Source organism: Uranotaenia lowii, chromosome 2 (assembly GCF_029784155.1).
Source record: "Uranotaenia lowii strain MFRU-FL chromosome 2, ASM2978415v1, whole genome shotgun sequence".
Taxonomy (NCBI): Eukaryota; Metazoa; Arthropoda; class Insecta; order Diptera; family Culicidae; genus Uranotaenia; species Uranotaenia lowii.
The window spans coordinates 242,218,244-242,240,901 of record NC_073692.1 but is presented as its reverse complement, the minus strand read 5'-3'; the positions used below and the strand labels follow the sequence as shown (position 1 = coordinate 242,240,901).

The 22,658-nt window shown below is 40.4% G+C and overlaps 2 protein-coding genes across 2 annotated transcripts; both read left to right on the top strand.

The window, feature by feature from the left end:
- The first annotated feature begins 13,768 nt into the window (after nt 1-13,768).
- On the top strand, nt 13,769-19,036 carry LOC129742466 (uncharacterized). The gene has a single exon (XM_055734365.1). The coding sequence runs from the start codon at nt 13,769-13,771 to the stop codon at nt 19,034-19,036; it is 5,268 nt and encodes a 1,755-aa protein (XP_055590340.1).
- Nucleotides 19,037-20,497: 1,461 nt separating this feature from the next.
- Nucleotides 20,498-21,766, top strand: LOC129742465 (uncharacterized). Its single transcript, XM_055734364.1, has one exon. It carries the CDS (start codon nt 20,498-20,500, stop codon nt 21,764-21,766), a length of 1,269 nt encoding a protein of 422 aa, XP_055590339.1.
- The last annotated feature ends 892 nt before the right edge of the window (nt 21,767-22,658 follow it).

Below are 22,658 nucleotides of genomic sequence, written 5' to 3'. Positions count from 1 at the left end.
GTTTGTGGGGCACTTGAAAGACTTATCAGTCACGTAGCGAAAGAGCAATAAATATTTGACAAGATCTAGCTGTAGCTGGGTGCCATTCTTTGGCTGTCGACAAAAGCGGCAAAAGGCAATTAGATTGAGACGTGCGGTTTGTGGTCGGATAAATTGTTGTAGCTATTTTTTGTTCGAAGCAATCTATATAAACAAGCATTTGGAAGCTTCTATTCAGGAGAAAACATAGAGTAAAGCTTAAAAAACATAAATTAATTGAAATCAAACCACGCAGACACTAACGGCTATCGAATGTAGAGCAAATAGTCAGGATATATTGTTTTTATTTTATTTTAGGTTTTATTTTCGACACTTTACCAGCATTATGGCATTCGTGTCTATGGATATATTGTGTAATAGGAAAAAAGCATTTATAAATGTGAATTTTTAATTTCAAGTATTATCTCTAAGCTATTTAAGAATCTTAAATATTAAATTTACAAATTCTCATTCCACTTCTCACCCAGAATTTGAACTCATTCAAATAATGATTTCAACATCAATTTAAATTATTTTTGTGAAAATAGCATGGTAACGTGAATCCTAAGCATGTTGTCTATTTTTAAATAAATAATAGACTACCCAATTCAATTAAATTAAATCCTTTTCTAGGATCTCACCCAAAATCCATTGAAAAATTATACAATAAAGAAAACACAAATTGAAATTTCCATCATGACAGCTTTCCGTCAAAGATCAAAACCAACAACTCGTACATTTTCTGGTTCCGTCTCCGCAATTTCATCAATTCAGTATGCAAAATTGTGCATCGTGTGCTGAACAGATCAAATTGGAATGCGCATATGAACCAGACATACGCAGGGAAGTGTTTTGGTTTGATTTGGGATTTCCACAAACGCCACGGGGCGACGCGATAGACACCCAATCGCACGCTCTAGTCAGTGTCATGTTTATTCATTTGTATTTTTTTCTGGTGTGTTTTGATTCTTTGCTCAGACGCCTATCGTAACACACACAAATCGTGTTCCTATATTGGGCAGAACCGGTTTTGCATAGTTCAATAAACTTTACATATTTCTGATTCGGCATGTTTGTACTTTTGTTTTCTTCTGCAATGGAGATGAGTAAGAGGTTTTTTTTTTACCACGAAACATCATAATTACTTCCATTCATCAATTTCGATAAGTGAACTGCATTGACTTTTGTAATTTGGAAGGTTATGTATTTCATTAGAAGTCAATGTTTTTTTTTAAATACTAGACTTTTGCAAATTATGGAAATAAAATTCACCGATTCAATTTTTCGTTCCAACGCTTTTTTATAAATTTTGACTCATAATATTATTGAAAATTATATTATATTTCATTGGTAGTCAACAATTTTAATAATAGGCAAAAGTTATAAGTAAGGTTTAGGCCGTGTATTTTGGATTTTCGATTATGCATTTTTGTATTTTTTCATGATTTGTGTTGTTTATAACTTAAACAAAAATAGTGAATTTTCTTGTATTTCCGAATGCTCTCGGTACATCAACTATCAAAAAACTGTGCTGCATATATTTTTATATTAAAATCTTCATTTGCATACCAGTCCGGGTGACATAATGTGTTCAAACTGTTATGCTCTCTGTTTACATAAATTAGTCGACTTTCTTCCAGTTTACTTAGGCACGCAGTTCGGCTTCCACTACTGACTGAATCGGTTTCAGTTTCATAATCACATAAAGGGACAGCCAAAGATGACCGATAAGTGAAAGTATTTATTCGTCGACGACACGGTGCTATTTTTAGCTCGCCAGTCGCCATACACAAAACGGCCGACTGTAGGCAAAATAACAAAATGATTAACAATGCAGACGTTGTTTATTTTTATCCAACCTTCATATATGCGCCTTATCTCTCGTGTTAGACGTTCAGCGAAAAAGGGAGAAAAATGGAAGACATTTATTTGAACGTCAATTAGTAATCATATTACTGTACATACATATCACCACGGAAAGTAATATAAAGGTAAAATTTATCGAGTAACGGTGTAGTTTTTTTCCATCCCTCTTTCGAGGTAAATTTTACCTAGCACCTAGCAAAAACGTTTTTCTTTTCACCTAGAAAAAGGTAGATGTTAACTTTTTGAGATTCACTGAGTAGAAAGGTACATTCTACCGGTTTCCCACTCACTATCTAAAAGGGTTTTTTTCGCTGTTATGATTATTTAACATATTAAATGAAACAAAGACACAAATTCATTCAAGATTTGATTTTTATTTTTCATTACCTATGTGATTAATGTTTTGGAAATCTATGTTTCAATAATTGTTTATTGTTTATTGTTTATAAAACACCATCTGACGTAAATGTCTTAATGGTTTACTTAATCTAGATCTATCTTGACATACATTCAAAGTTTTCTTATTAGTTAGTTCTTAATTGGTCACTTATGCTGGATTCGATCAAGCGTTTAAAGGTTGCAGTTGAGACATTAAAGTCAAAGAGAGCATAATTGCGTAAGAAGCTTACTTTTGCAGAACGCAGGGGGTCATTGCTACCATAGCGCGTATTTCTTGATTCCAGTGATAGCCAGTCACGATTTCGCAGGGTTCTTTCTGGAGCATAAATATGACAGCGCAAAAGTATCCAAGAACAATCGATTTCGTTTTTGAGAATTTTCGCCACAAACAGTGATTGGCTAATATCATGGCGATTCGACAGCCCAAGCAAAGCGCAACGTTGTGCATAAGGTGGCAGATTTCGAGGATTATCCCACGGTAAATCATGCAGAGCATAACGTACGAATTTTCGTTGAACCGCTTCAAAATGCGCCACCCATGTAGTTTCGAATGGCCACCACACCAGATTTGCAGATTCTAATATTGAACGAACCAGGCAGCAATATAGAGCTCGTAGACAAACAGGATCTGTAAATTCTTTACTCAGACGTATGACAAACCCCAGCATTCGATTGGCCTTTTCAAGTGTAGCAGAGTAGTGTTCCTTGAATGTCATATGACTATCCAAAACAACGCCAAGGTCCTTTATTTGATTAACACGATGTAGAAGTTCGCCCTGGATCAGGCCCAGGCAATTTCACTTTCAATCGTCAATCGTCACTCAAAAATGAACACAAAACGCGTCATTCGAAAGACCTTCACTGACAATTCCCTCCCACACCAGCTTCTCTTCACATTCGGCAAACGCTAATTTCACTCCGCTTTCACCTCGGTCTCCTTCGTTCGAAACTGGCAATCGTCAATTTCATTTCAAAACGAAATTCGAGCATACCCTTTCAATGAAAGTTTCATTGCGTATACTCGCATACCTCCGAAAACAAAGCCGGCTGATGCCGGCTGGAAAACAACAATATACACCAACAATTTGCTGGCGCCCAAGGAAGACACCAACAATTGCTTGAAGATGCACACGGTGCCAGGCCGACACGGCCGGTAGACGCATCAACAAGAATACTAACAATTGCACGGGGCACATCAAGAAATCTGTTGCCATGCGACTGGTGTGTTTGTGTATGCTATTTGCTGCCTGTTTTGCTGCATTGAAAGTCTCGTTTGACGTCGAAATTGATGACTACTGATTGCGGGCAGTTTCAAGCATCATTGAAATTCTCTTCTGCTGACTTTTGAATTTCTTTCTTTCACCCGAGCAGTGAATATGAGAGGATTCACTTTCATTCGAGTAATGAAAGTGAACTGCTCGAAATTGAAATTTGTTGGAGTGAGACGAAAAAGGGAAATTTCAATTTCATTCTTTCCTTTCGACGATGCCGAGCCCTGCCCTGGATATAATAGTCGTACAAAAATGGAAGTTTCTTGCGTCCAAATGTTATGATACAGCACTTAGAAACGCTTAAGGCCAGTAGGTTGACAGCACACCAGTTCACTACTGTATCGAGGAATTGCTGTAGTATCTGACAATCTGCCAAACCGTTAATGTTCAGAAAAATTTTCAAATCATCCGCGAACAAAAGTACTCCGCATCCAAAAAGCAGCATATTAATATTATTGCAGAACAGGGTGAACAATAAAGGGCCCAAATTACTTCCTTGTGGTACTCCTGAAGTCGGAATGAAATCTGAAGATTCAGATGTTCCGATTTTAATAACAAGACGACGATTTGTTAAATAGCTTCTGATCCGCGCACAAAATCTCTCAGATAATCCCAGGCGTTCTAGCTTTAAAAGTAAAATTAAGTGATTAACTGAGTCAAACGCCGCAGTGATGTGGAACCGATGTTGTTGTAAGGACTGATTAAAAATATAAGTCAGGGGCTTAACAAGTATAGTGCAACACTTTTTCAACACGCACGCAGGTATTCCCTCCTGCCCGGCTGAGGTAGAGTACTTTAAGTTTTTGATAGCCTCTCTAACGGCAAACACGTCGAGATTCAACACATCGGTAGACAATCGTGTCACGGCTGCGCTAATTTGTTCTTCTGTTGGCGATTGAATTGAAAATATACTGGAGAAATGCTTTGCAAAAAGGTTACATTTGTCAGCAGATGATTTTGCAATTCTGTTATCTAAATGTACCTCCGCAGGTAGGCCAGATTCCTTCCTTTTGGATTTAACAAAATTCCAAAACTTTTTAGGGTTCCGACAAAGCTCACTTTGAGTCCGATTCACATAACGGCGATAGCATAATCGATTGTAGATTCGATATTTTCTGGTAGCATCATTAAGTTTAGATTTCATGAATGGGCATCTAGAATAAGTAAATGCTCGAAGCAATTTCGAGCGCAGCTGTTTCAGTCGTTTTAAGCGAGAATTAGTCCAAGGAAATCTGAGCGGAGGTCGAACCATGGGCACAGATTTGTCAAAAACGTCGTCCATAATTGCGCAGAATGAACTAACAGCTACGTCTACACTTGTATATCTTTGGAGATTTGTCCAGTCCACTTCAGATAGACATAGGTTCATGAGATCGAAATCAGCACGACGGAAGTCACGTGCAGATGGGTCGAAAGCCTCAACAAAAGCGACCGGACTCGGGAATGCAATGTTGAACCCAAGCGGAGGATGGTATACGTCTATAAGTACCACGGTATAACTTGCTTCGATTACGGGGCTGTTCAAGATTGAGTCATACGTAAAAACCAAATCCAACGTCCGATTTTGAAATTTTTTTACGCCGTTTCATTGATGAAGTCCGTTCAATACAGTTCCGTCCAAAAAAGTAGCACTCGCCATATTTAGTACTGTTCTTCCTCCGTTGACCAACTTTTTTCCTGAATGTTCCGTTTTTTAGGATGAAAACTCTTTTGCATCCTCTCGGACATCAACGCTGCCTTTCCGTGTCCTTCCGCGCCACCATGGGCGCTAAATTCTGTTACAATTAGAACAGTCAGTCCCTTCTGGCCCATTCGTAATATAGTTTTATGATGAGAATTAGCACAACAAAATGATATCTGATGCTAAATTGAGCGTTCTGTTCCTATTTTCACGTAAAGGGTGATACGGTCAAAATTTGGTCAAGGGAAGAAAATCGATAAAATCGCTTCCGCTTTTCCAAATCCGAATTGCCGGGCCTTACGCTTAATCCCTGCCATCAGATTTTGTACAGCCACCTTGTCCACTTTCTTCGCCGCAGAAAGCCAGTTTGCCTTGAACTGCTGCTCGTCCTTAGCAGTTTTTTGGTCTTCTTTAGGTTCCGCTTGACAATAGCCCAGTATTTCTCAATTGGGCGGAGCTCTGGCGTATTGGGAGGGTTCTTGTCAGTGGGCACTACCTGCACGTTGTTGGCGGCGTATTAATCCATGGCCTTTTTCCGTAATGGAAAGATGCCAAATCCGGCCAAAACAGTACGGAACAACCGTGTTTCTTCAGGAAAGGCAGCAGACGTTGATTCAAACACTCTTTCACGTTAATTTCTTGGTTGACAGTCCCGGAATCTATGAAAATGCTGCTTTTCAAGCCACAGGTACAGATGGCTTGCCAAACCAGATATTTCTTCGCGAACTTTGACAGTTTCATGTTCTTTAAAATATCTGCTACCTTTCCCCTTCCTTTTGGCGTATGGGGCTCTCCTGTCCTGGAAGCTACTTGTAGTCGGCTTTGACGTAGGTTTCGTCGTCCATTACCACGCAGTCAAACTTCGTCAGCATCGTCGTGTACAGCGTCCGGGATCGCGCTTTTGCCGTCGTATTTTGTTTATCATCGCGATTTGGGGTCACTATCTTCTTTTAAGTCGATAGTCCGGCTCGTTTTTTGGCTCAATGCACGGTTGTATTTAGACGATACACCCAGCTTATTTGCGGCATCTACATCTGCGGAATTTTCGCGATGCGCGAGCAAAATTTTGATACGCTGCTCTTCTTCCTTGAACGGCATTTTGACAACTGAAGAGTGAATTCCAAAATCAAAATAGGAGCATCAATCTACACACACCTTCAAAATGAGGGGTGTTCAGGTTTTTTAATGCAAAATTGAAAGAAATACGTCAAGTTGATATTGACCAAATTTTGACCGTATCACCCTTTAATTCTCATAACTTTGTGTTACAGATCCTAATAATTAGAAAATACAGAAAAAACCGTTGACCAAAAGCATTTTTCGTGATCCTGTAAGATTATTGCCAGAACAGGAGCAAATCTCAGAGACCCAAAAGACACTGAAGATTTAGAAATATTTATTTTGGTGGAAGTTTTCTAATCAATTATTAACTTTATCGGCATTTCAGACAATAACCTATTGCCTATTGCAAACAATCCGATTATTTAACGACACCATGACATTCATCCCATTAGCAAAACAAATTACAGTGGCATCTACACAGCCGGCCAAAAGTTTGGGATCACCCATTAAAAAACATGCAAATTTTGATCGTTCAAATCTCAGTCGTCTTAGGACATATTGCAAATCTTCTGATCTCATTTGAAAGATAACGAGCAATAGCTATTTCGGAGGTATTTTGCCCATAAATAATGTTTTAGTTTTGCACCCAAAACTTAACCTAAAGTTAGAACATTTTCAAAAAATTGCACTCAATATTCAAAGCCAATCATCTCGCGATAGGGTGAACCAAATTTGAAAATTTGAGTTACTTCTCAAAACACAATCAAAAAATTTTGTGCAAAAATTTAAGAATGTACTTTTAATTAATAAAATAGACACTTAAGTTGTCGTCCAAAAGTTTGGGATCACCCCTCAGTATGGTGTATCGGCCAAAAACATGCAAATTTATCTCATTCATATCTTTCTCATCTAACATCGTATTGCAGATCTAAAGGGTGCATTTGAAAGCTTAGGAATTGTTGTTTTTTCATAAATTCATACAAAAATTATATTTTAAAGTGATAACCATAAAAAGTTTACCTGAAATTAATTGTTTTTTGAAAATTAACACTAATGATTGTGGATTATTTATGGTTATGGATTTAGAATATATTTTTTTTATGAATTTATGAAAAAACAACAATTCCTATGCTTTCAAATGAACCCTTCAGATCTGCAATACGATGTTAGATAAGAAAGATATGAATGAGATAAATTTGCATGTTTTTAAAAGAATGATCCCAAACTTTTGGCCGATACACCATACTGAGGGGTGATCCCAAACTTTTGGACGATAACTTAAGTGTCTATTTTATTAATTAAAAGAACATTATTGAATTTTTGCACAACATTTTTTGATCGTGTTTTGAGAAGTAAAGAATATAGATTCTAATGCAACTCAAATTTTGAAATTTGGTCCACCCTATCCCAAGATGATCGGCTTTGAATATTGAGTGCGATTTTTTGAAAATGTTCTAACTTTAGGTTAAGTTTAAGGTGCAAAACTAAAACATAATTTATGGGCGAAATACCTCCGAAATAGGTATTGCTCATTATCTTTCAAATGAGATCAGAAGATTTGCAATATGTCCTAAGACGACTGAGATATGAACGATCAAAATTTGCATGTTTTTTAACGGGTGATCCTAAACTTTTGGCCGGCAGTGTACGTAAGTTTCAAATTTTGTGTCAGAAAGGATTTTCTCAGAAATGAAATGATTATGTATGGGAGTAAAAAATTCTTTATTTGTGTTTTTTTTGTGAAATTGTAATGCCCTTTTCCTGCAGGGACAATCAACGGGTGGTGTTTTTAAAAATAAATTTTGGAAAAGAAAATATATTCACTGGTTCATTAATCTTTTCGTGAAACCATTGCATTTCTATCACTCCAGGATAAAATCGTTCCAACAACGGCAGATTATCACAGTTGAATGTATCACTTTTTTCTATCAGGAAACTGAAGAATATATAGATCACTAGCTGATCCCATACGAACTCCGTTTCGCTTTCAACTTGTTGTATGAATACGCCAATTGTCAAGCATTTTCTAGATGCACTTCCGAAATCATTGTTTAGTTATTTTTGCAAAAATATTGGACGTTCACTTTTCTGTCGTCTGCTACTAAATTTGAAATCAGAAATCAATTGAACGTGCCAAAAAATCACCGTGTATGAATTTCGACTCGACAGTTTCATAACAACGCAATTACACTGAGGTTTTTTTTTACGCGGTATTTCGTCCCGCGTAAAAAAAAACCGCGTAAAAAAAAACCGCGTTAATTCGAAAATCCGCGTAAAAAAACCGTGTTAATTCGAAAATCCGCGTAAAAAAAAACCTCGTTAATTCGAAAATCCACGTAAAAAAAAACCCGAAATTCGAAAATCCACGTAAAAAATCCATTTTAATTAAAAAACTTGCGCAAAAAAGCACGTTACTAAAAAAACGCGTCTCATGTCTCATGTCTCATATCTCAGGTCTCAGGTCTCAGGTCTCATGTCTCAGGTCTCAAGTCTCATGTCTCATGTCTCAGTTCTTGAGTCTGATATTTCAGGTCTCAGGTCACAGATCTCATGTATCACGTTCTTAGTCTCAGAGCAGATTCTAAGTGTTTTCCTTTGAAAAAGTCTTAGAATGTTTTCTCTGAAAAACCGCGTAAAAAAAACCGTGTTAATTCGAAAATCCGCGTAAAAAAAACCGCGTTAATTGTAAAATCCGCGTAAAAAAAGCCGCGTAAAAAAAAAACCGCGTAAAAAAAACCTCAGTATATTGTCAAAAAGTTAAACCCCTTCAGGTGGCCTCTTATACAATCTTTGATATCTGTAATCAATTTCCTTCCCTCAAAACTCCCGTATGCAAATTTTCAAAGCAATCTATTGCATAGTAACGTCAATATTGCTAAAAGCAGTGGAAAACTAATGGACGACTCCTGTCGTAGACCCCTGGCAAAACATTTGACAACTATAATCGATTGTCCGTCCCGGAAAACTACCGTGTGCCAATTTTCATCCCAATCCGATGTATGGTAACGACGATATTGCAAAAATATGGAAACGTTAATATGGACGTCCACCTTTTGCCGGCCCCTTACCCTGAATTCAATACCTGAAATCGATCGCCCGTCCCTCAAAACTCTCGTGTACAAATTTTCATCCCAATCCTTCATCCTTTCATGAAAACATTTTTTACACCCATCATTTTTTAGGAATCTTGAATAGATTTGGCTTAATAGTTTTATCTTCGAAAGATTAAACTGCTTTTTTATCTTTTCCATCCCCTAACTAATGAAAATATTTGTTGAAGATAATCCCACTTTTCAATATGGATGATCTCCCTGTAAAATGGTATATTTAAGTTTCATTTAATTAGAAATTTCTTAAAAACCTCCGAACTTTTTTGAACCATGTTGAAAACCCACTTTGCATGTTTTTTTTTTTATTTGCTTGTATGTATTTTTTCGCTTTTCAATTTCGCACTGTTTTATTATTAGTTTATCTTAAATGTTGAAAGTTCTACTAATAACTTTTTGAAGTTATCAACAACAAATCATCTCGGACACACCATTTTTATATTATGAAAAGTTTTTTTTTTAGTTCTGTTATTTTTTCATGGGTACAAACATCCCATTAAGAGATGGTAGAATCGACCACATTTTTCATCAATGATAACTCAAAAGTTAGAAATTGGCCAGTAAAATAGAATTGTATAAAACTCAAAACCTCAAATTTCATTATGTTATCAATTTTCTAATCCCCCATTAAAATTCCAATTGAAGCGTTAAAATCGCAGCCGTGAACTTATAAACTCTGAATCTAAAAAAAATTTTCTTTCTCTATGAGGAATTCCAAAAATATAAAAATGGTTGACCTTCAAAGCCCCCCAGCAGCGGTAAAGAGCACTTTGAAAGCCACTACTATTCTAGTCAATATATTCCTAACAGGCTAGTTGTATTTTTCAATCAAAATGTAGGCTTATAATTGTATCCAAATATCTCCTACCGGTAGCATGTGCTTTGAACAGTAGAAGGTACAAAAAACACCCGCCAAAATTTTGACTTTCAAAATTTTAATGCTCAGCAAGCTTCGATTTGCTACCCAGTACATGTGAGCTCTGGATGGTCGTTTCTAATAGCCTGCCCATGGTGATGGTGAAAATAATCCCGCCAACGAAACGAACGGAAACGAAAGTCGGTTCACAAAATGGGTGCCATGACTTTTGGTTCGGGAGAATAAAACCGTTGTTGTTTGAACGACCGCCCTCAAAAGGGGTCATCCGAAAATCTAAAAACATTTTTCATCATTCCTGGTCCTAATGAGTACCCATGCCAAATTTCAGCTCTCTAGCTCTTAAGGCAGCTGAGCCTATTGAAGACAAACATACAAACGGAAATTACTTTTTATATATATAGATTAGTTCTTTTTGCAGATTACTCCTGGAGCACAAACTATAAAAATATTAAACACTATATGAAATCATTTGAAGATTAATCAATTTACGTTTCAAGTGTTCTAATTCTAACACCAATGTTTATCTTTGAAAGGCTTCCTGGTTGTCATGGAAAGATAAACAAAGCAAACGACTACCATGATGAAAATTATGATTTCCATAACGTGGTAAAGTAGTGCTATCTGGTGGGAACATTGCCAATCACTCTGGCTTCCATTTTACGTTTTGTAAAGAATGAAATTTGTTTGTCTGTGCCTAGAAAAAAAAATCTCAAATTCATAGTATTTGTATGAATAAAAATGATTGGTCTGAAAGTTCTAACCACATATATAAAGAGTGTGTTCGAAAAAAAAATGCAAAACTTTGTTTTGTGAATATCTTATGAATAATTTCCACTACAGTTTTCGCTTTCCAGATCCAACCAAAATAGTTATCAACTTTGTGGGACCTATGGAAATGCTATGCACGGAAAACGGTCGCTTTTAGAGGCAGTCTTTTTTATATTTAGCTGTTCGTTGTGTCAACGTTATGTGACACTAACGTCAAATTTTTCAATTTTTCCTTCTTTTTATACATCAGGACGAGTATTTTCAACGAAAATTTTCTTTCTGGAAACCTGCCAGCTGCCCGTTAAAAAGTTCGCTTTGTTGTTCATTATTAAATTTTTCAAATTATCTCCCCGGAAGCGGTCAAAATATTGAGTGCACGATTGATCACCGCATTTCTTTTATTTTATCGGGTGCTGTTTTTTTACCTTATAGGAATGAAGTCAGGTCTGTTAATTATTCAGTTAGACGAACCAGTCAGAAGAATATCTTTTTTATCACATCCCCAATTGAAATTTTCAAATTTCTCTTGATAAAACCTTTCATATTTCTTACCTCCATGGAATCCTTCTTAACTTTTATTGAAATTTTAACTCACTGTTTAATCCTTTAGGACTCCTTGAACGATGTACCATATGAACTTTGTTCGAATAGTTGATTTCCTGTTTTTAAGGTCTCCAACTGGGACTTTCCGGAATTTTTCTCGATCCTGCAAAAGAAATTAGGTCAATATGCTTAGCATTGGACAATACCTAAAAACAACTCATCAAATTTGAACATGTTCACATCATTTCGCTGAAAATTTCATCAAATTCCATTCATGCATTCAAAAGTTATTCACAAAACAAAGTGTCGCATTCTATTGGAATACACTCGTTACAACCCTTATGGTTTTATTTAAAAAAAAGCTTTAAGTCATTCGTAAACAAAAAAATGCCACATAAATATCTCGATACGCAGTTCGTAGCTGCTGACAACGTGAAATTCGAGGCCTTTGAGTATCGTTTTGAAATCTCAGCACGTATGTGTCGGAAATAAAAACGCAAAGCTCAACGTTAAAGCCCAGATGTTGGTTTCTGTCTTCGCCCTTTATATTTATTTATTACGAATTGTTGGTTGTTTTGAGTCAGAGCAAAATGCTCTCACTTTTCATACGATTAGTTTTTCCTTATTTATTGCAGAATAAAGTTCAGGCGAATTTCATCTTCTAGCGAATGAAAAAATTGGTAACCGGATTCGAAGAATATTGATTTCTCAGTAATATTTCCAACTCCCGCGAGCCATCCGAGAAGCTGAAAAGCCGCAACGGAATTAATATTCTTGTCATGCTGATGCAGCCGGGCATTATCAAATCAAATTATTGTACAATCAATCAATCAGCCGTATTGGCAGCTTATAGTAGGAAGGCGGCCAGCAATTCGTTTAAATTTGCCGCCCAGCAGCCGAGTCAATGCAATAGCGCCATCCATTAGTTTGTAAAGCTTGAAGCTTCCGCAAATCGAGATAGAGAATGGTGTAATTTGTTCAACGTTTTCGTAGCCAATACAAAAACAAAGATGACGAATACTGTAAACGGTTTTGGAAAGTTGCGCAAATATTTTTCTGTTTTTAATGACGCCGCAGATTAATTCTCAAACAGTTTGTGCTCAAGCAACTTAAAGCTTCGTCGGATTTTTTTTTTCATTTTTATGGAATTTGAGACTAGTAATATCAACGTTGCAGTTTGCTGACAGTTATTGAAAAAAATTATCCGGTACAACTTTGTTCGAACTTGCGGACATCGGCTCAGGAGGCAACTGACTTGCCAACTGAGCTACATTATAAGCCCAAAATAAGAATGAAAACATTTGTGCGTAAGAGAAATAACATTATAACATTGAATTAATTTCGGTAGGTTAATATAACAATGAAATCTATTTTATGTTCATATTTTGTGTAAATATTGCAAGTTTATTCAAAATACTTCCCATACTCCTTGTTCGTAACGCATACGAAAGGTACAAAGGAGACATCTAGATGTGAGTGTAGGAACCAAAAAGGGTATAAAATTCAGAACGCAAAGGCGATTTTTTGGCAGTGTATACGACAAGGAAAACTAAAAAGATCAGTTTCCGCCAGGCCTATTCTATATAAGGCCCTTTCGAAAGTCATGTGTGTCTCTTTTCCACGCTGACAGCCCAAACGTCAATAACGGAGTCCAGTGCAATTTGTTATTTGTTATTGCTGTAAAGTTAAAATTAATTTAGTAAAGTTTAGTGTTAATAAAAGTTAGTTTAACGATAATAAAGTGAATGTTAGTCGAGTTTATTACAAAAAGTGTGTGTTTACTTACCAAGACTGAAGAACCGAAGAAGAAACTACTTACCTGGAACTCCAAAGTGCTGATCCGAGGACGAAATAATTAACCTGAAAGGAAATATACTTACCGGTGCACCCTCTGCTGCCTTACGACCTGCTGATCGGATTTAAAAACGGACAAGGTACTTCCATATGGTCCTTCGAGCCGGATGCCCGTCGAACTCCGAGCGTCCAGAACATCTGTAATCAACGGAAGACTTCCTGTTCCTCAACACGTTATCCGATTTGGATTGGGATTCCTGTAATAAAAGATATACAAGGCAATCTAATTGCCTCAAGGAGGTAATTATAATTCCTTTTATTTATCACGAGTGTCGTTTGTGCTCCGCTGGTTATTTGTTTTCCAGACCATCCAGCGTGTGAAATGGCCACCGAGCGCCGCATTAAGTCTCTGAAACTTAGAATTCGTAGTTTAGAGACTTCCTTCAATCTGATAAGAGTTTTCGTAAACAACTATAATGATGAAACTCAATCCGTCGAAGTCCCGGTCCGTTTAGAAAATCTGGTTGCCCTATGGACGGACTATTCGAAAACCCAGGCCGAGCTCGAGGCCACCGATGTCGACGACATAGAAAGCATCGAGCAGCAATTCAAACAACGTTCACAATTTGAAACCGAGTACTATCGAGTAAAGGGATTCTTGTTGGCCGTTAATAAAAATGCTTCGACACCGTGCCCTCCGCCTGCTTCATCAAGTTCGCACTTCCCTGCTTCCTCTCATATTCGGCTGCCAGACGTGAAGCTTCCTGTATTCAACGGCTCCCTAGACCAGTGGCTAAACTTTCACGACCTGTTTCTCTCTTTGGTACATTCTTCTGGGGACTTGTCGAACATACAAAAATTCTACTATTTGCGATCTTCGTTAAGTGGAGATGCTCTTAAACTCATACAAACCATTGCGATCAGTGCCAGTAATTACCCCGTAGCTTGGAACCTTCTCGTTGAGCATTTCCAAAATCCATCACGCCTGAAACAAACCTACGTCGACTCTTTATTTGAATTTTCGCAACTCAAAAAGGAATCAGCCTCTGACCTTCACTCCCTTGTCGAAAGGTTTGAAGCCAACGTCCGGATTCTCAAGCAGCTGGGAGAGAAAACTGAATATTGGGACGTTTTGCTCATCCGAATGCTTAGCATTCGCCTTGACCCAACCACTCGTAGAGATTGGGAGGAGTTTTCATCGTCAAAGGAGGGTGCAACATTCCAGGATCTTGTGAGTTTTCTTCAACGACGAGTCACGGTCCTGCAAAGTGTATGCAACAATCTACCGGAAGTGTCTTCAGTCAGAAAACAAGTACCCCGTCCCACACTCGTCAGCCATGGGGCTACTCAGTCCAACTTTCGTCAATGTTTCGCCTGTTCCGACCACCATCCCATGTATCAATGTCCGATTTTTTCCAAAATGACCTTCGAAGACAAGGAGAAATTAGTTCGTCGCCAACAACTTTGCCGGAATTGTCTGCGGAAGGGTCATGTAGTTCGGAATTGCTCATCGAAGAACACCTGTCGGAAATGCCGAGGGAGACACCACAGTCAGCTTTGCAGTGACGTGCCTGCTGCTGCTGAGCGCATCAAACCACGAACTGAATCCAACGCAACGACGGATCCCATCCCCACCAGTGAAGCCTCTTCTTCGCTATCAGCCGCAGTTCACACCCCAGTTACTGGTCGAAAGTTCAACAAGGTGATTCTCGCAACTGCTGTGATAAATTTGGTCGACGATCATGGTAATAACCACTTGGCAAGGGCACTTTTGGACTCAGGAAGCGAGTGCAGCTTCATCACCGAGTCATTCTCACAGCGACTTCAAATTCAACGTAGAAAGGTCCATCTCTCAATCTCCGGCATTGGCCAATCATCAACGCTAGCTCGTTTGAAACTTCGAACTACAGTACGATCTCGAATTTCCGGATATTCAACTGTCGTAGACTTGCTCGTGCTGCCTAAGCTTACGCTGAATCTTCCCTCAACAACGATGGACATCTCAAAATGGAACTTTCCTAAAGAAATCAAGCTTGCGGACCCAGCCTTCTACCAAACACAAGCCATCGACGTGGTCCTAGGCGCTGAAGTGTTTTTCGACATTTTCAAATCATCAGGTAGAATCTCGCTAGGTGAAGGTTTCCCGATGTTGGTGGATTCGGTCTTCGGCTGGGTTGTTTCCGGGAAGGTAATGAGGTCGAATCATATCAACGCTATTTCCTGCAATGTCGCTACGGTTGCGGACATCCAACGATTCATGCAACGGTTTTGGGCGATTGAGGAGGAAAGCGCCGTTCCTAGTCTCTCGGTAGAAGAAGCGGCGTGCGAGGAGCATTTTCGTCGTACAGTTCAACGTGCGTCAGATGGGCGGTATATTGTGCGATTGCCTTTGAAGGAAGCTGCAGACAACATAGGCGACAACTGCAACACTGCGCGACGTCGATTTCACATGATCGAATCTCGCCTTCAACGCAACAAGGAGCTGCAGATTCAGTATCGGGACTTCATGGCAGAATACGAAACCCTTGGCCACATGCATCGCGTGGCAGACACAGCTGGATCCGATTCTTCCCGGTACTACCTACCCCATCATCCTGTGATTCGAGAAACAAGCTCCACAACCAAGGTCCGAGTTGTTTTCGACGCTTCGTGCAAGTCTGCAACCGGAAAATCTCTGAACGATGTGCTTATGGTAGGCGCAGTAATTCAAGACGATCTGAGAGCTATCATTTTGCGGTCCAGGCTCCACCAGGTCATGCTCATCGCTGATATTAAGCAAATGTATCGTCAAGTGCTGGTTGACGATAGAGACACTCCACTGCAGCGGATTTTTTGGCGGAATTCCCCCGAGCAACCTCTACAGACCTTCGAGCTAAAAACGGTCACCTACGGCACGGCCAGCGCACCGTTTCTCGCTACCAGGGTACTTCAGCAGTTAGCCGATGACGAAAACCAGAACTTTCCCGAAGCAGCCAAGATTCTGAAGCGCGATGTTTATGTTGACGATCTGTTCACCGGAGGAAGCTCACCAGAAGAGGTATCAGAACTACGAATTCAGCTTGATCATCTGTGCAGAAGGGGCGGACTTGAGTTCCGCAAATTCGCCTCAAACGTGGAATCGGTTCTCGACGGCGTTTCTCCCGAAAGGCGTGCCATTCAATCTTCGGTTGAGCTCGCAGCAGATCAGTGTATCAAAACCCTGGGCCTACACTGGGAACCAACAGCCGACAACTTACGGTTCCACATCCAACTCCCGAAGCAACCACCAGACACCCTTATGACGAAACGAATCGCTCTGTCACAAATCGCACAACTTTTCGATCCGTTAGGCCTGGTTGGGCCAGTCATCGTAACCGCTAAGATATTTATGCAGACGCTGTGGAGCCTTACATCCGAAGACGACAAACCTTGGGGCTGGGATCAACCGCTGCCAGATTCTCTCGCCACCTACTGGATTAAGTACTACTCGCAATTGCCTCTGCTTGAGCAACTCAGAATCCCTCGATGTGTTGTTTTACCCAATCCATGTAACATTCAGCTTCACCTCTTTTCGGACGCATCGGAACAAGCATATGGCGCCTGTGCCTATCTACGATCGACCGACGCCTCCGAAAATGTTCTGGTAACTTTGTTGACAGCCAAATCAAAAGTTTCCCCGTTAAAAAGGCGCAGCATTCCTCGACTCGAACTCTGCGGAGCACTAGAAGCAGCTCAACTATACCAAAAGATCTGCTCCGCTTTCGGATCGAGGTTTACGACATTCTTCTGGGTCGACTCTACTACCGTTCTTGCCTGGCTTAAGTCTAGCCCATCTGTTTGGACTACATTTGTGGCTAACAGAGTGTCAAAAATCCAGCTTGCTACGGTGGACACTTCCTGGAACCATGTTGCAGGGCAACAGAACCCTGCAGACCACATCTCTAGAGGCATCGACGCAGGAACGATTATTTCGTGCGACCTTTGGTGGAAAGGTCCTAAATGGCTTCAATCTGATCCATCGTTCTGGCCAGTCAATCAGCATAATCAATCGTTCGAAACGCAGTTGGAATCTCGATCAATTCCGATTCAACTTTTGACATCAACAGCTGATCCTTCTTTCGTTGACCTGTTCGTCGAACGTTTCTCATCGTTCCAACACATGCTACGAGTAACGGCATTCTGTTTCCGGTATTTTTCAAACTGTCGAACCAAAAAGACGAAGCATCAGAAGATGGTTGGCAATCTTTCAACGGCGGAAATCCAAAATGCAGAATCAGCGCTCATTCGTCTTGTTCAACTTCAGGAATTCCCCAACGAAGCAAGTGCTCTTCGTGATTCAAAGCCCATGTCCGTTAAATCCCGACTCCGATGGTTTACTCCTTTCCTTGATCAAGACGGAGTCATGCGTGTGGGTGGCAGACTTGATCGAGCATCTTTGACATACGACAGTAGGCACCAGATCCTTCTACCGCCCCATCATCGCTTTTCTGCGTTACCTGTACAATGCTATCATCAACGAAATCTTCATGCGTCTCCACAACTACTCATCGGACTACTGCGCCTTCGCTATTGGATAATAGGGGCCAGAAATCTGGCCAAAGTAGTCGTACATCGCTGCACCATTTGCTTCCGAGCTCGGCCAAAATCGGTTGAGCAATTTATGGCTGAGCTTCCCAAGGAACGAATCACAGCCACTCGTCCTTTCACGGTGACGGGGGTTGACTATTGGGGCCCAATTATGCTGAAACATCCGCATCGTCGTGCTGCACCCACAAAGGCATTTGTTGCAGTTTTTATTTGCTTCTGCACCAAGGCTGTACACATCGAATTAGTATTCGATTTGACAACAGCCAAGTTTATACAAGCATTGCGACGCTTTGTATCTCGCCGAAGCCCACCGTCGGACATTTACTCGGATAACGGACGAAACTTTCTCGGGGCTAAAAACGAACTCAAACGACTCATCCGTCAGACTGAACATGCGCAGAAGGTTGAACAGGAGTGCACAGATTGCCACATTAGATGGCACTTCAATCCGCCCAGAGCATCCCACTTTGGCGGGCTGTGGGAATCGGCCATCAATTCCGCCCAGAAACACTTTGTCCGCGTCGTACGTGACCATTCATTGGTCTTCGATGACATGCAGACACTCTTGAACCAAATAGAATGCTGCCTTAACTCCCGGCCTCTTGTTCCCGTAAGCGATGATCCGACCGACTTCGAGCCACTCACGCCCGGACATTTCCTCGTTGGGACTTCATTGAAGGCTGTTCCCGACGAAGATTTGAGCGAAATACCGTTCCATCACTTGAAAAAGTGGCAACAAGTCCAAAAATTGTTCCAGGATCTTTGGCGACGATGGCACCTGGAATACTTAAATAAATTACAACCACGAAGTAAATGGATTAACTCACCGGTAACGATCCGAGAAAACCAGCTGGTTCTTCTGAAGGAGGAAAACATCTCACCAATGCGTTGGCCGACAGCAAGAGTGATCCAAACACATCCTGGCGGTGACGGAATCGTCAGAGTGGTGACTCTGAGAACACCCAAAGGCTCCTGCACAAGACCGGTGTCCAAAATCTGCCTGCTGCCGATTGCATCATCGTCGGAGGAATCAAATAAAACAACCGGCGATGAACAACCAACATCAGACAAGATTTCCAGTTAAAGCGAGCTCGTTTCGGATCCAGTTGAGAAATTATGTATCCAAGGCACTTTTCTGCTTGGATCAGGTGAGTTCCTGTCCAACTTATATATTTCCCTCAAATTTTGCTACTGGGTCTAAAATTGCAGCACCATTCGCTACCGAGGAAACCACAACACAATCCACATATCTTCCGCAAAATATAAACCGCACAACACCACCGTTCGAGTCGACGTTCCTGTTTCAGCTGGTTAACTTTCAAGGCACTGTTTGATTTGGAATCAGGTCCAGTTGATTGTAATTTAAGGCACTTTCACGATTGGATTAGACGAAAACAACTACCAATTTTCTGCGCCCGGCCGAGTCGAATAAAGTGTAAACAAACATCGTCATCAATCGTCATCATCTGCACGCTGAACGAAATGCACCCAACATTTGGAAAAGTTTATCAATCATCATCGTCAGAAATGTTATTTCTGAAGACGCCAGGATGTTCGTAACGCATACGAAAGGTACAAAGGAGACATCTAGATGTGAGTGTAGGAACCAAAAAGGGTATAAAATTCAGAACGCAAAGGCGATTTTTTGGCAGTGTATACGACAAGGAAAACTAAAAAGATCAGTTTCCGCCAGGCCTATTCTATATAAGGCCCTTTCGAAAGTCATGTGTGTCTCTTTTCCACGCTGACAGCCCAAACGTCAATAACGGAGTCCAGTGCAATTTGTTATTTGTTATTGCTGTAAAGTTAAAATTAATTTAGTAAAGTTTAGTGTTAATAAAAGTTAGTTTAACGATAATAAAGTGAATGTTAGTCGAGTTTATTACAAAAAGTGTGTGTTTACTTACCAAGACTGAAGAACCGAAGAAGAAACTACTTACCTGGAACTCCAAAGTGCTGATCCGAGGACGAAATAATTAACCTGAAAGGAAATATACTTACCGGTGCACCCTCTGCTGCCTTACGACCTGCTGATCGGATTTAAAAACGGACAAGGTACTTCCACTCCTCATTAGTCGTTAGATCTTTCCACTTTTCAACTTTTGAATTCTAGTTTTCCATTTTAAATATATATCTGAATCTTGTTTCTGAATTCCGATTGTGGATAATAGTCGATTCTGTGTATATGATGAACATATACCTTTTTTAGATATATTTCTCTATGTTTATCCTGATACAATGTCGGTTTAAATGTGCCTCAAACCCAGTCGACCTACATTATATTCACAAAGTAACATGTCTCTGTTGCTGTTTGCTCGGTTAATTTGTAAAACACAATCTACAACTTGTGTACAAGTTGTGTCGTAAATTAAGTTTCCATAAGCATCTCCCGGGGGGATAATCCCAAAATGCAGAATCAGCGCTCATTCGTCTTGTTCAACTTCAGGAATTCCCCAACGAAGCAAGTGCTCTTCGTGATTCAAAGCCCATGTCCGTTAAATCCCGACTCCGATGGTTTACTCCTTTCCTTGATCAAGACGGAGTCATGCGTGTGGGTGGCAGACTTGATCGAGCATCTTTGACATACGACAGTAGGCACCAGATCCTTCTACCGCCCCATCATCGCTTTTCTGCGTTACCTGTACAATGCTATCATCAACGAAATCTTCATGCGTCTCCACAACTACTCATCGGACTACTGCGCCTTCGCTATTGGATAATAGGGGCCAGAAATCTGGCCAAAGTAGTCGTACATCGCTGCACCATTTGCTTCCGAGCTCGGCCAAAATCGGTTGAGCAATTTATGGCTGAGCTTCCCAAGGAACGAATCACAGCCACTCGTCCTTTCACGGTGACGGGGGTTGACTATTGGGGCCCAATTATGCTGAAACATCCGCATCGTCGTGCTGCACCCACAAAGGCATTTGTTGCAGTTTTTATTTGCTTCTGCACCAAGGCTGTACACATCGAATTAGTATTCGATTTGACAACAGCCAAGTTTATACAAGCATTGCGACGCTTTGTATCTCGCCGAAGCCCACCGTCGGACATTTACTCGGATAACGGACGAAACTTTCTCGGGGCTAAAAACGAACTCAAACGACTCATCCGTCAGACTGAACATGCGCAGAAGGTTGAACAGGAGTGCACAGATTGCCACATTAGATGGCACTTCAATCCGCCCAGAGCATCCCACTTTGGCGGGCTGTGGGAATCGGCCATCAATTCCGCCCAGAAACACTTTGTCCGCGTCGTACGTGACCATTCATTGGTCTTCGATGACATGCAGACACTCTTGAACCAAATAGAATGCTGCCTTAACTCCCGGCCTCTTGTTCCCGTAAGCGATGATCCGACCGACTTCGAGCCACTCACGCCCGGACATTTCCTCGTTGGGACTTCATTGAAGGCTGTTCCCGACGAAGATTTGAGCGAAATACCGTTCCATCACTTGAAAAAGTGGCAACAAGTCCAAAAATTGTTCCAGGATCTTTGGCGACGATGGCACCTGGAATACTTAAATAAATTACAACCACGAAGTAAATGGATTAACTCACCGGTAACGATCCGAGAAAACCAGCTGGTTCTTCTGAAGGAGGAAAACATCTCACCAATGCGTTGGCCGACAGCAAGAGTGATCCAAACACATCCTGGCGGTGACGGAATCGTCAGAGTGGTGACTCTGAGAACACCCAAAGGCTCCTGCACAAGACCGGTGTCCAAAATCTGCCTGCTGCCGATTGCATCATCGTCGGAGGAATCAAATAAAACAACCGGCGATGAACAACCAACATCAGACAAGATTTCCAGTTAAAGCGAGCTCGTTTCGGATCCAGTTGAGAAATTATGTATCCAAGGCACTTTTCTGCTTGGATCAGGTGAGTTCCTGTCCAACTTATATATTTCCCTCAAATTTTGCTACTGGGTCTAAAATTGCAGCACCATTCGCTACCGAGGAAACCACAACACAATCCACATATCTTCCGCAAAATATAAACCGCACAACACCACCGTTCGAGTCGACGTTCCTGTTTCAGCTGGTTAACTTTCAAGGCACTGTTTGATTTGGAATCAGGTCCAGTTGATTGTAATTTAAGGCACTTTCACGATTGGATTAGACGAAAACAACTACCAATTTTCTGCGCCCGGCCGAGTCGAATAAAGTGTAAACAAACATCGTCATCAATCGTCATCATCTGCACGCTGAACGAAATGCACCCAACATTTGGAAAAGTTTATCAATCATCATCGTCAGAAATGTTATTTCTGAAGACGCCAGGATGTTCGTAACGCATACGAAAGGTACAAAGGAGACATCTAGATGTGAGTGTAGGAACCAAAAAGGGTATAAAATTCAGAACGCAAAGGCGATTTTTTGGCAGTGTATACGACAAGGAAAACTAAAAAGATCAGTTTCCGCCAGGCCTATTCTATATAAGGCCCTTTCGAAAGTCATGTGTGTCTCTTTTCCACGCTGACAGCCCAAACGTCAATAACGGAGTCCAGTGCAATTTGTTATTTGTTATTGCTGTAAAGTTAAAATTAATTTAGTAAAGTTTAGTGTTAATAAAAGTTAGTTTAACGATAATAAAGTGAATGTTAGTCGAGTTTATTACAAAAAGTGTGTGTTTACTTACCAAGACTGAAGAACCGAAGAAGAAACTACTTACCTGGAACTCCAAAGTGCTGATCCGAGGACGAAATAA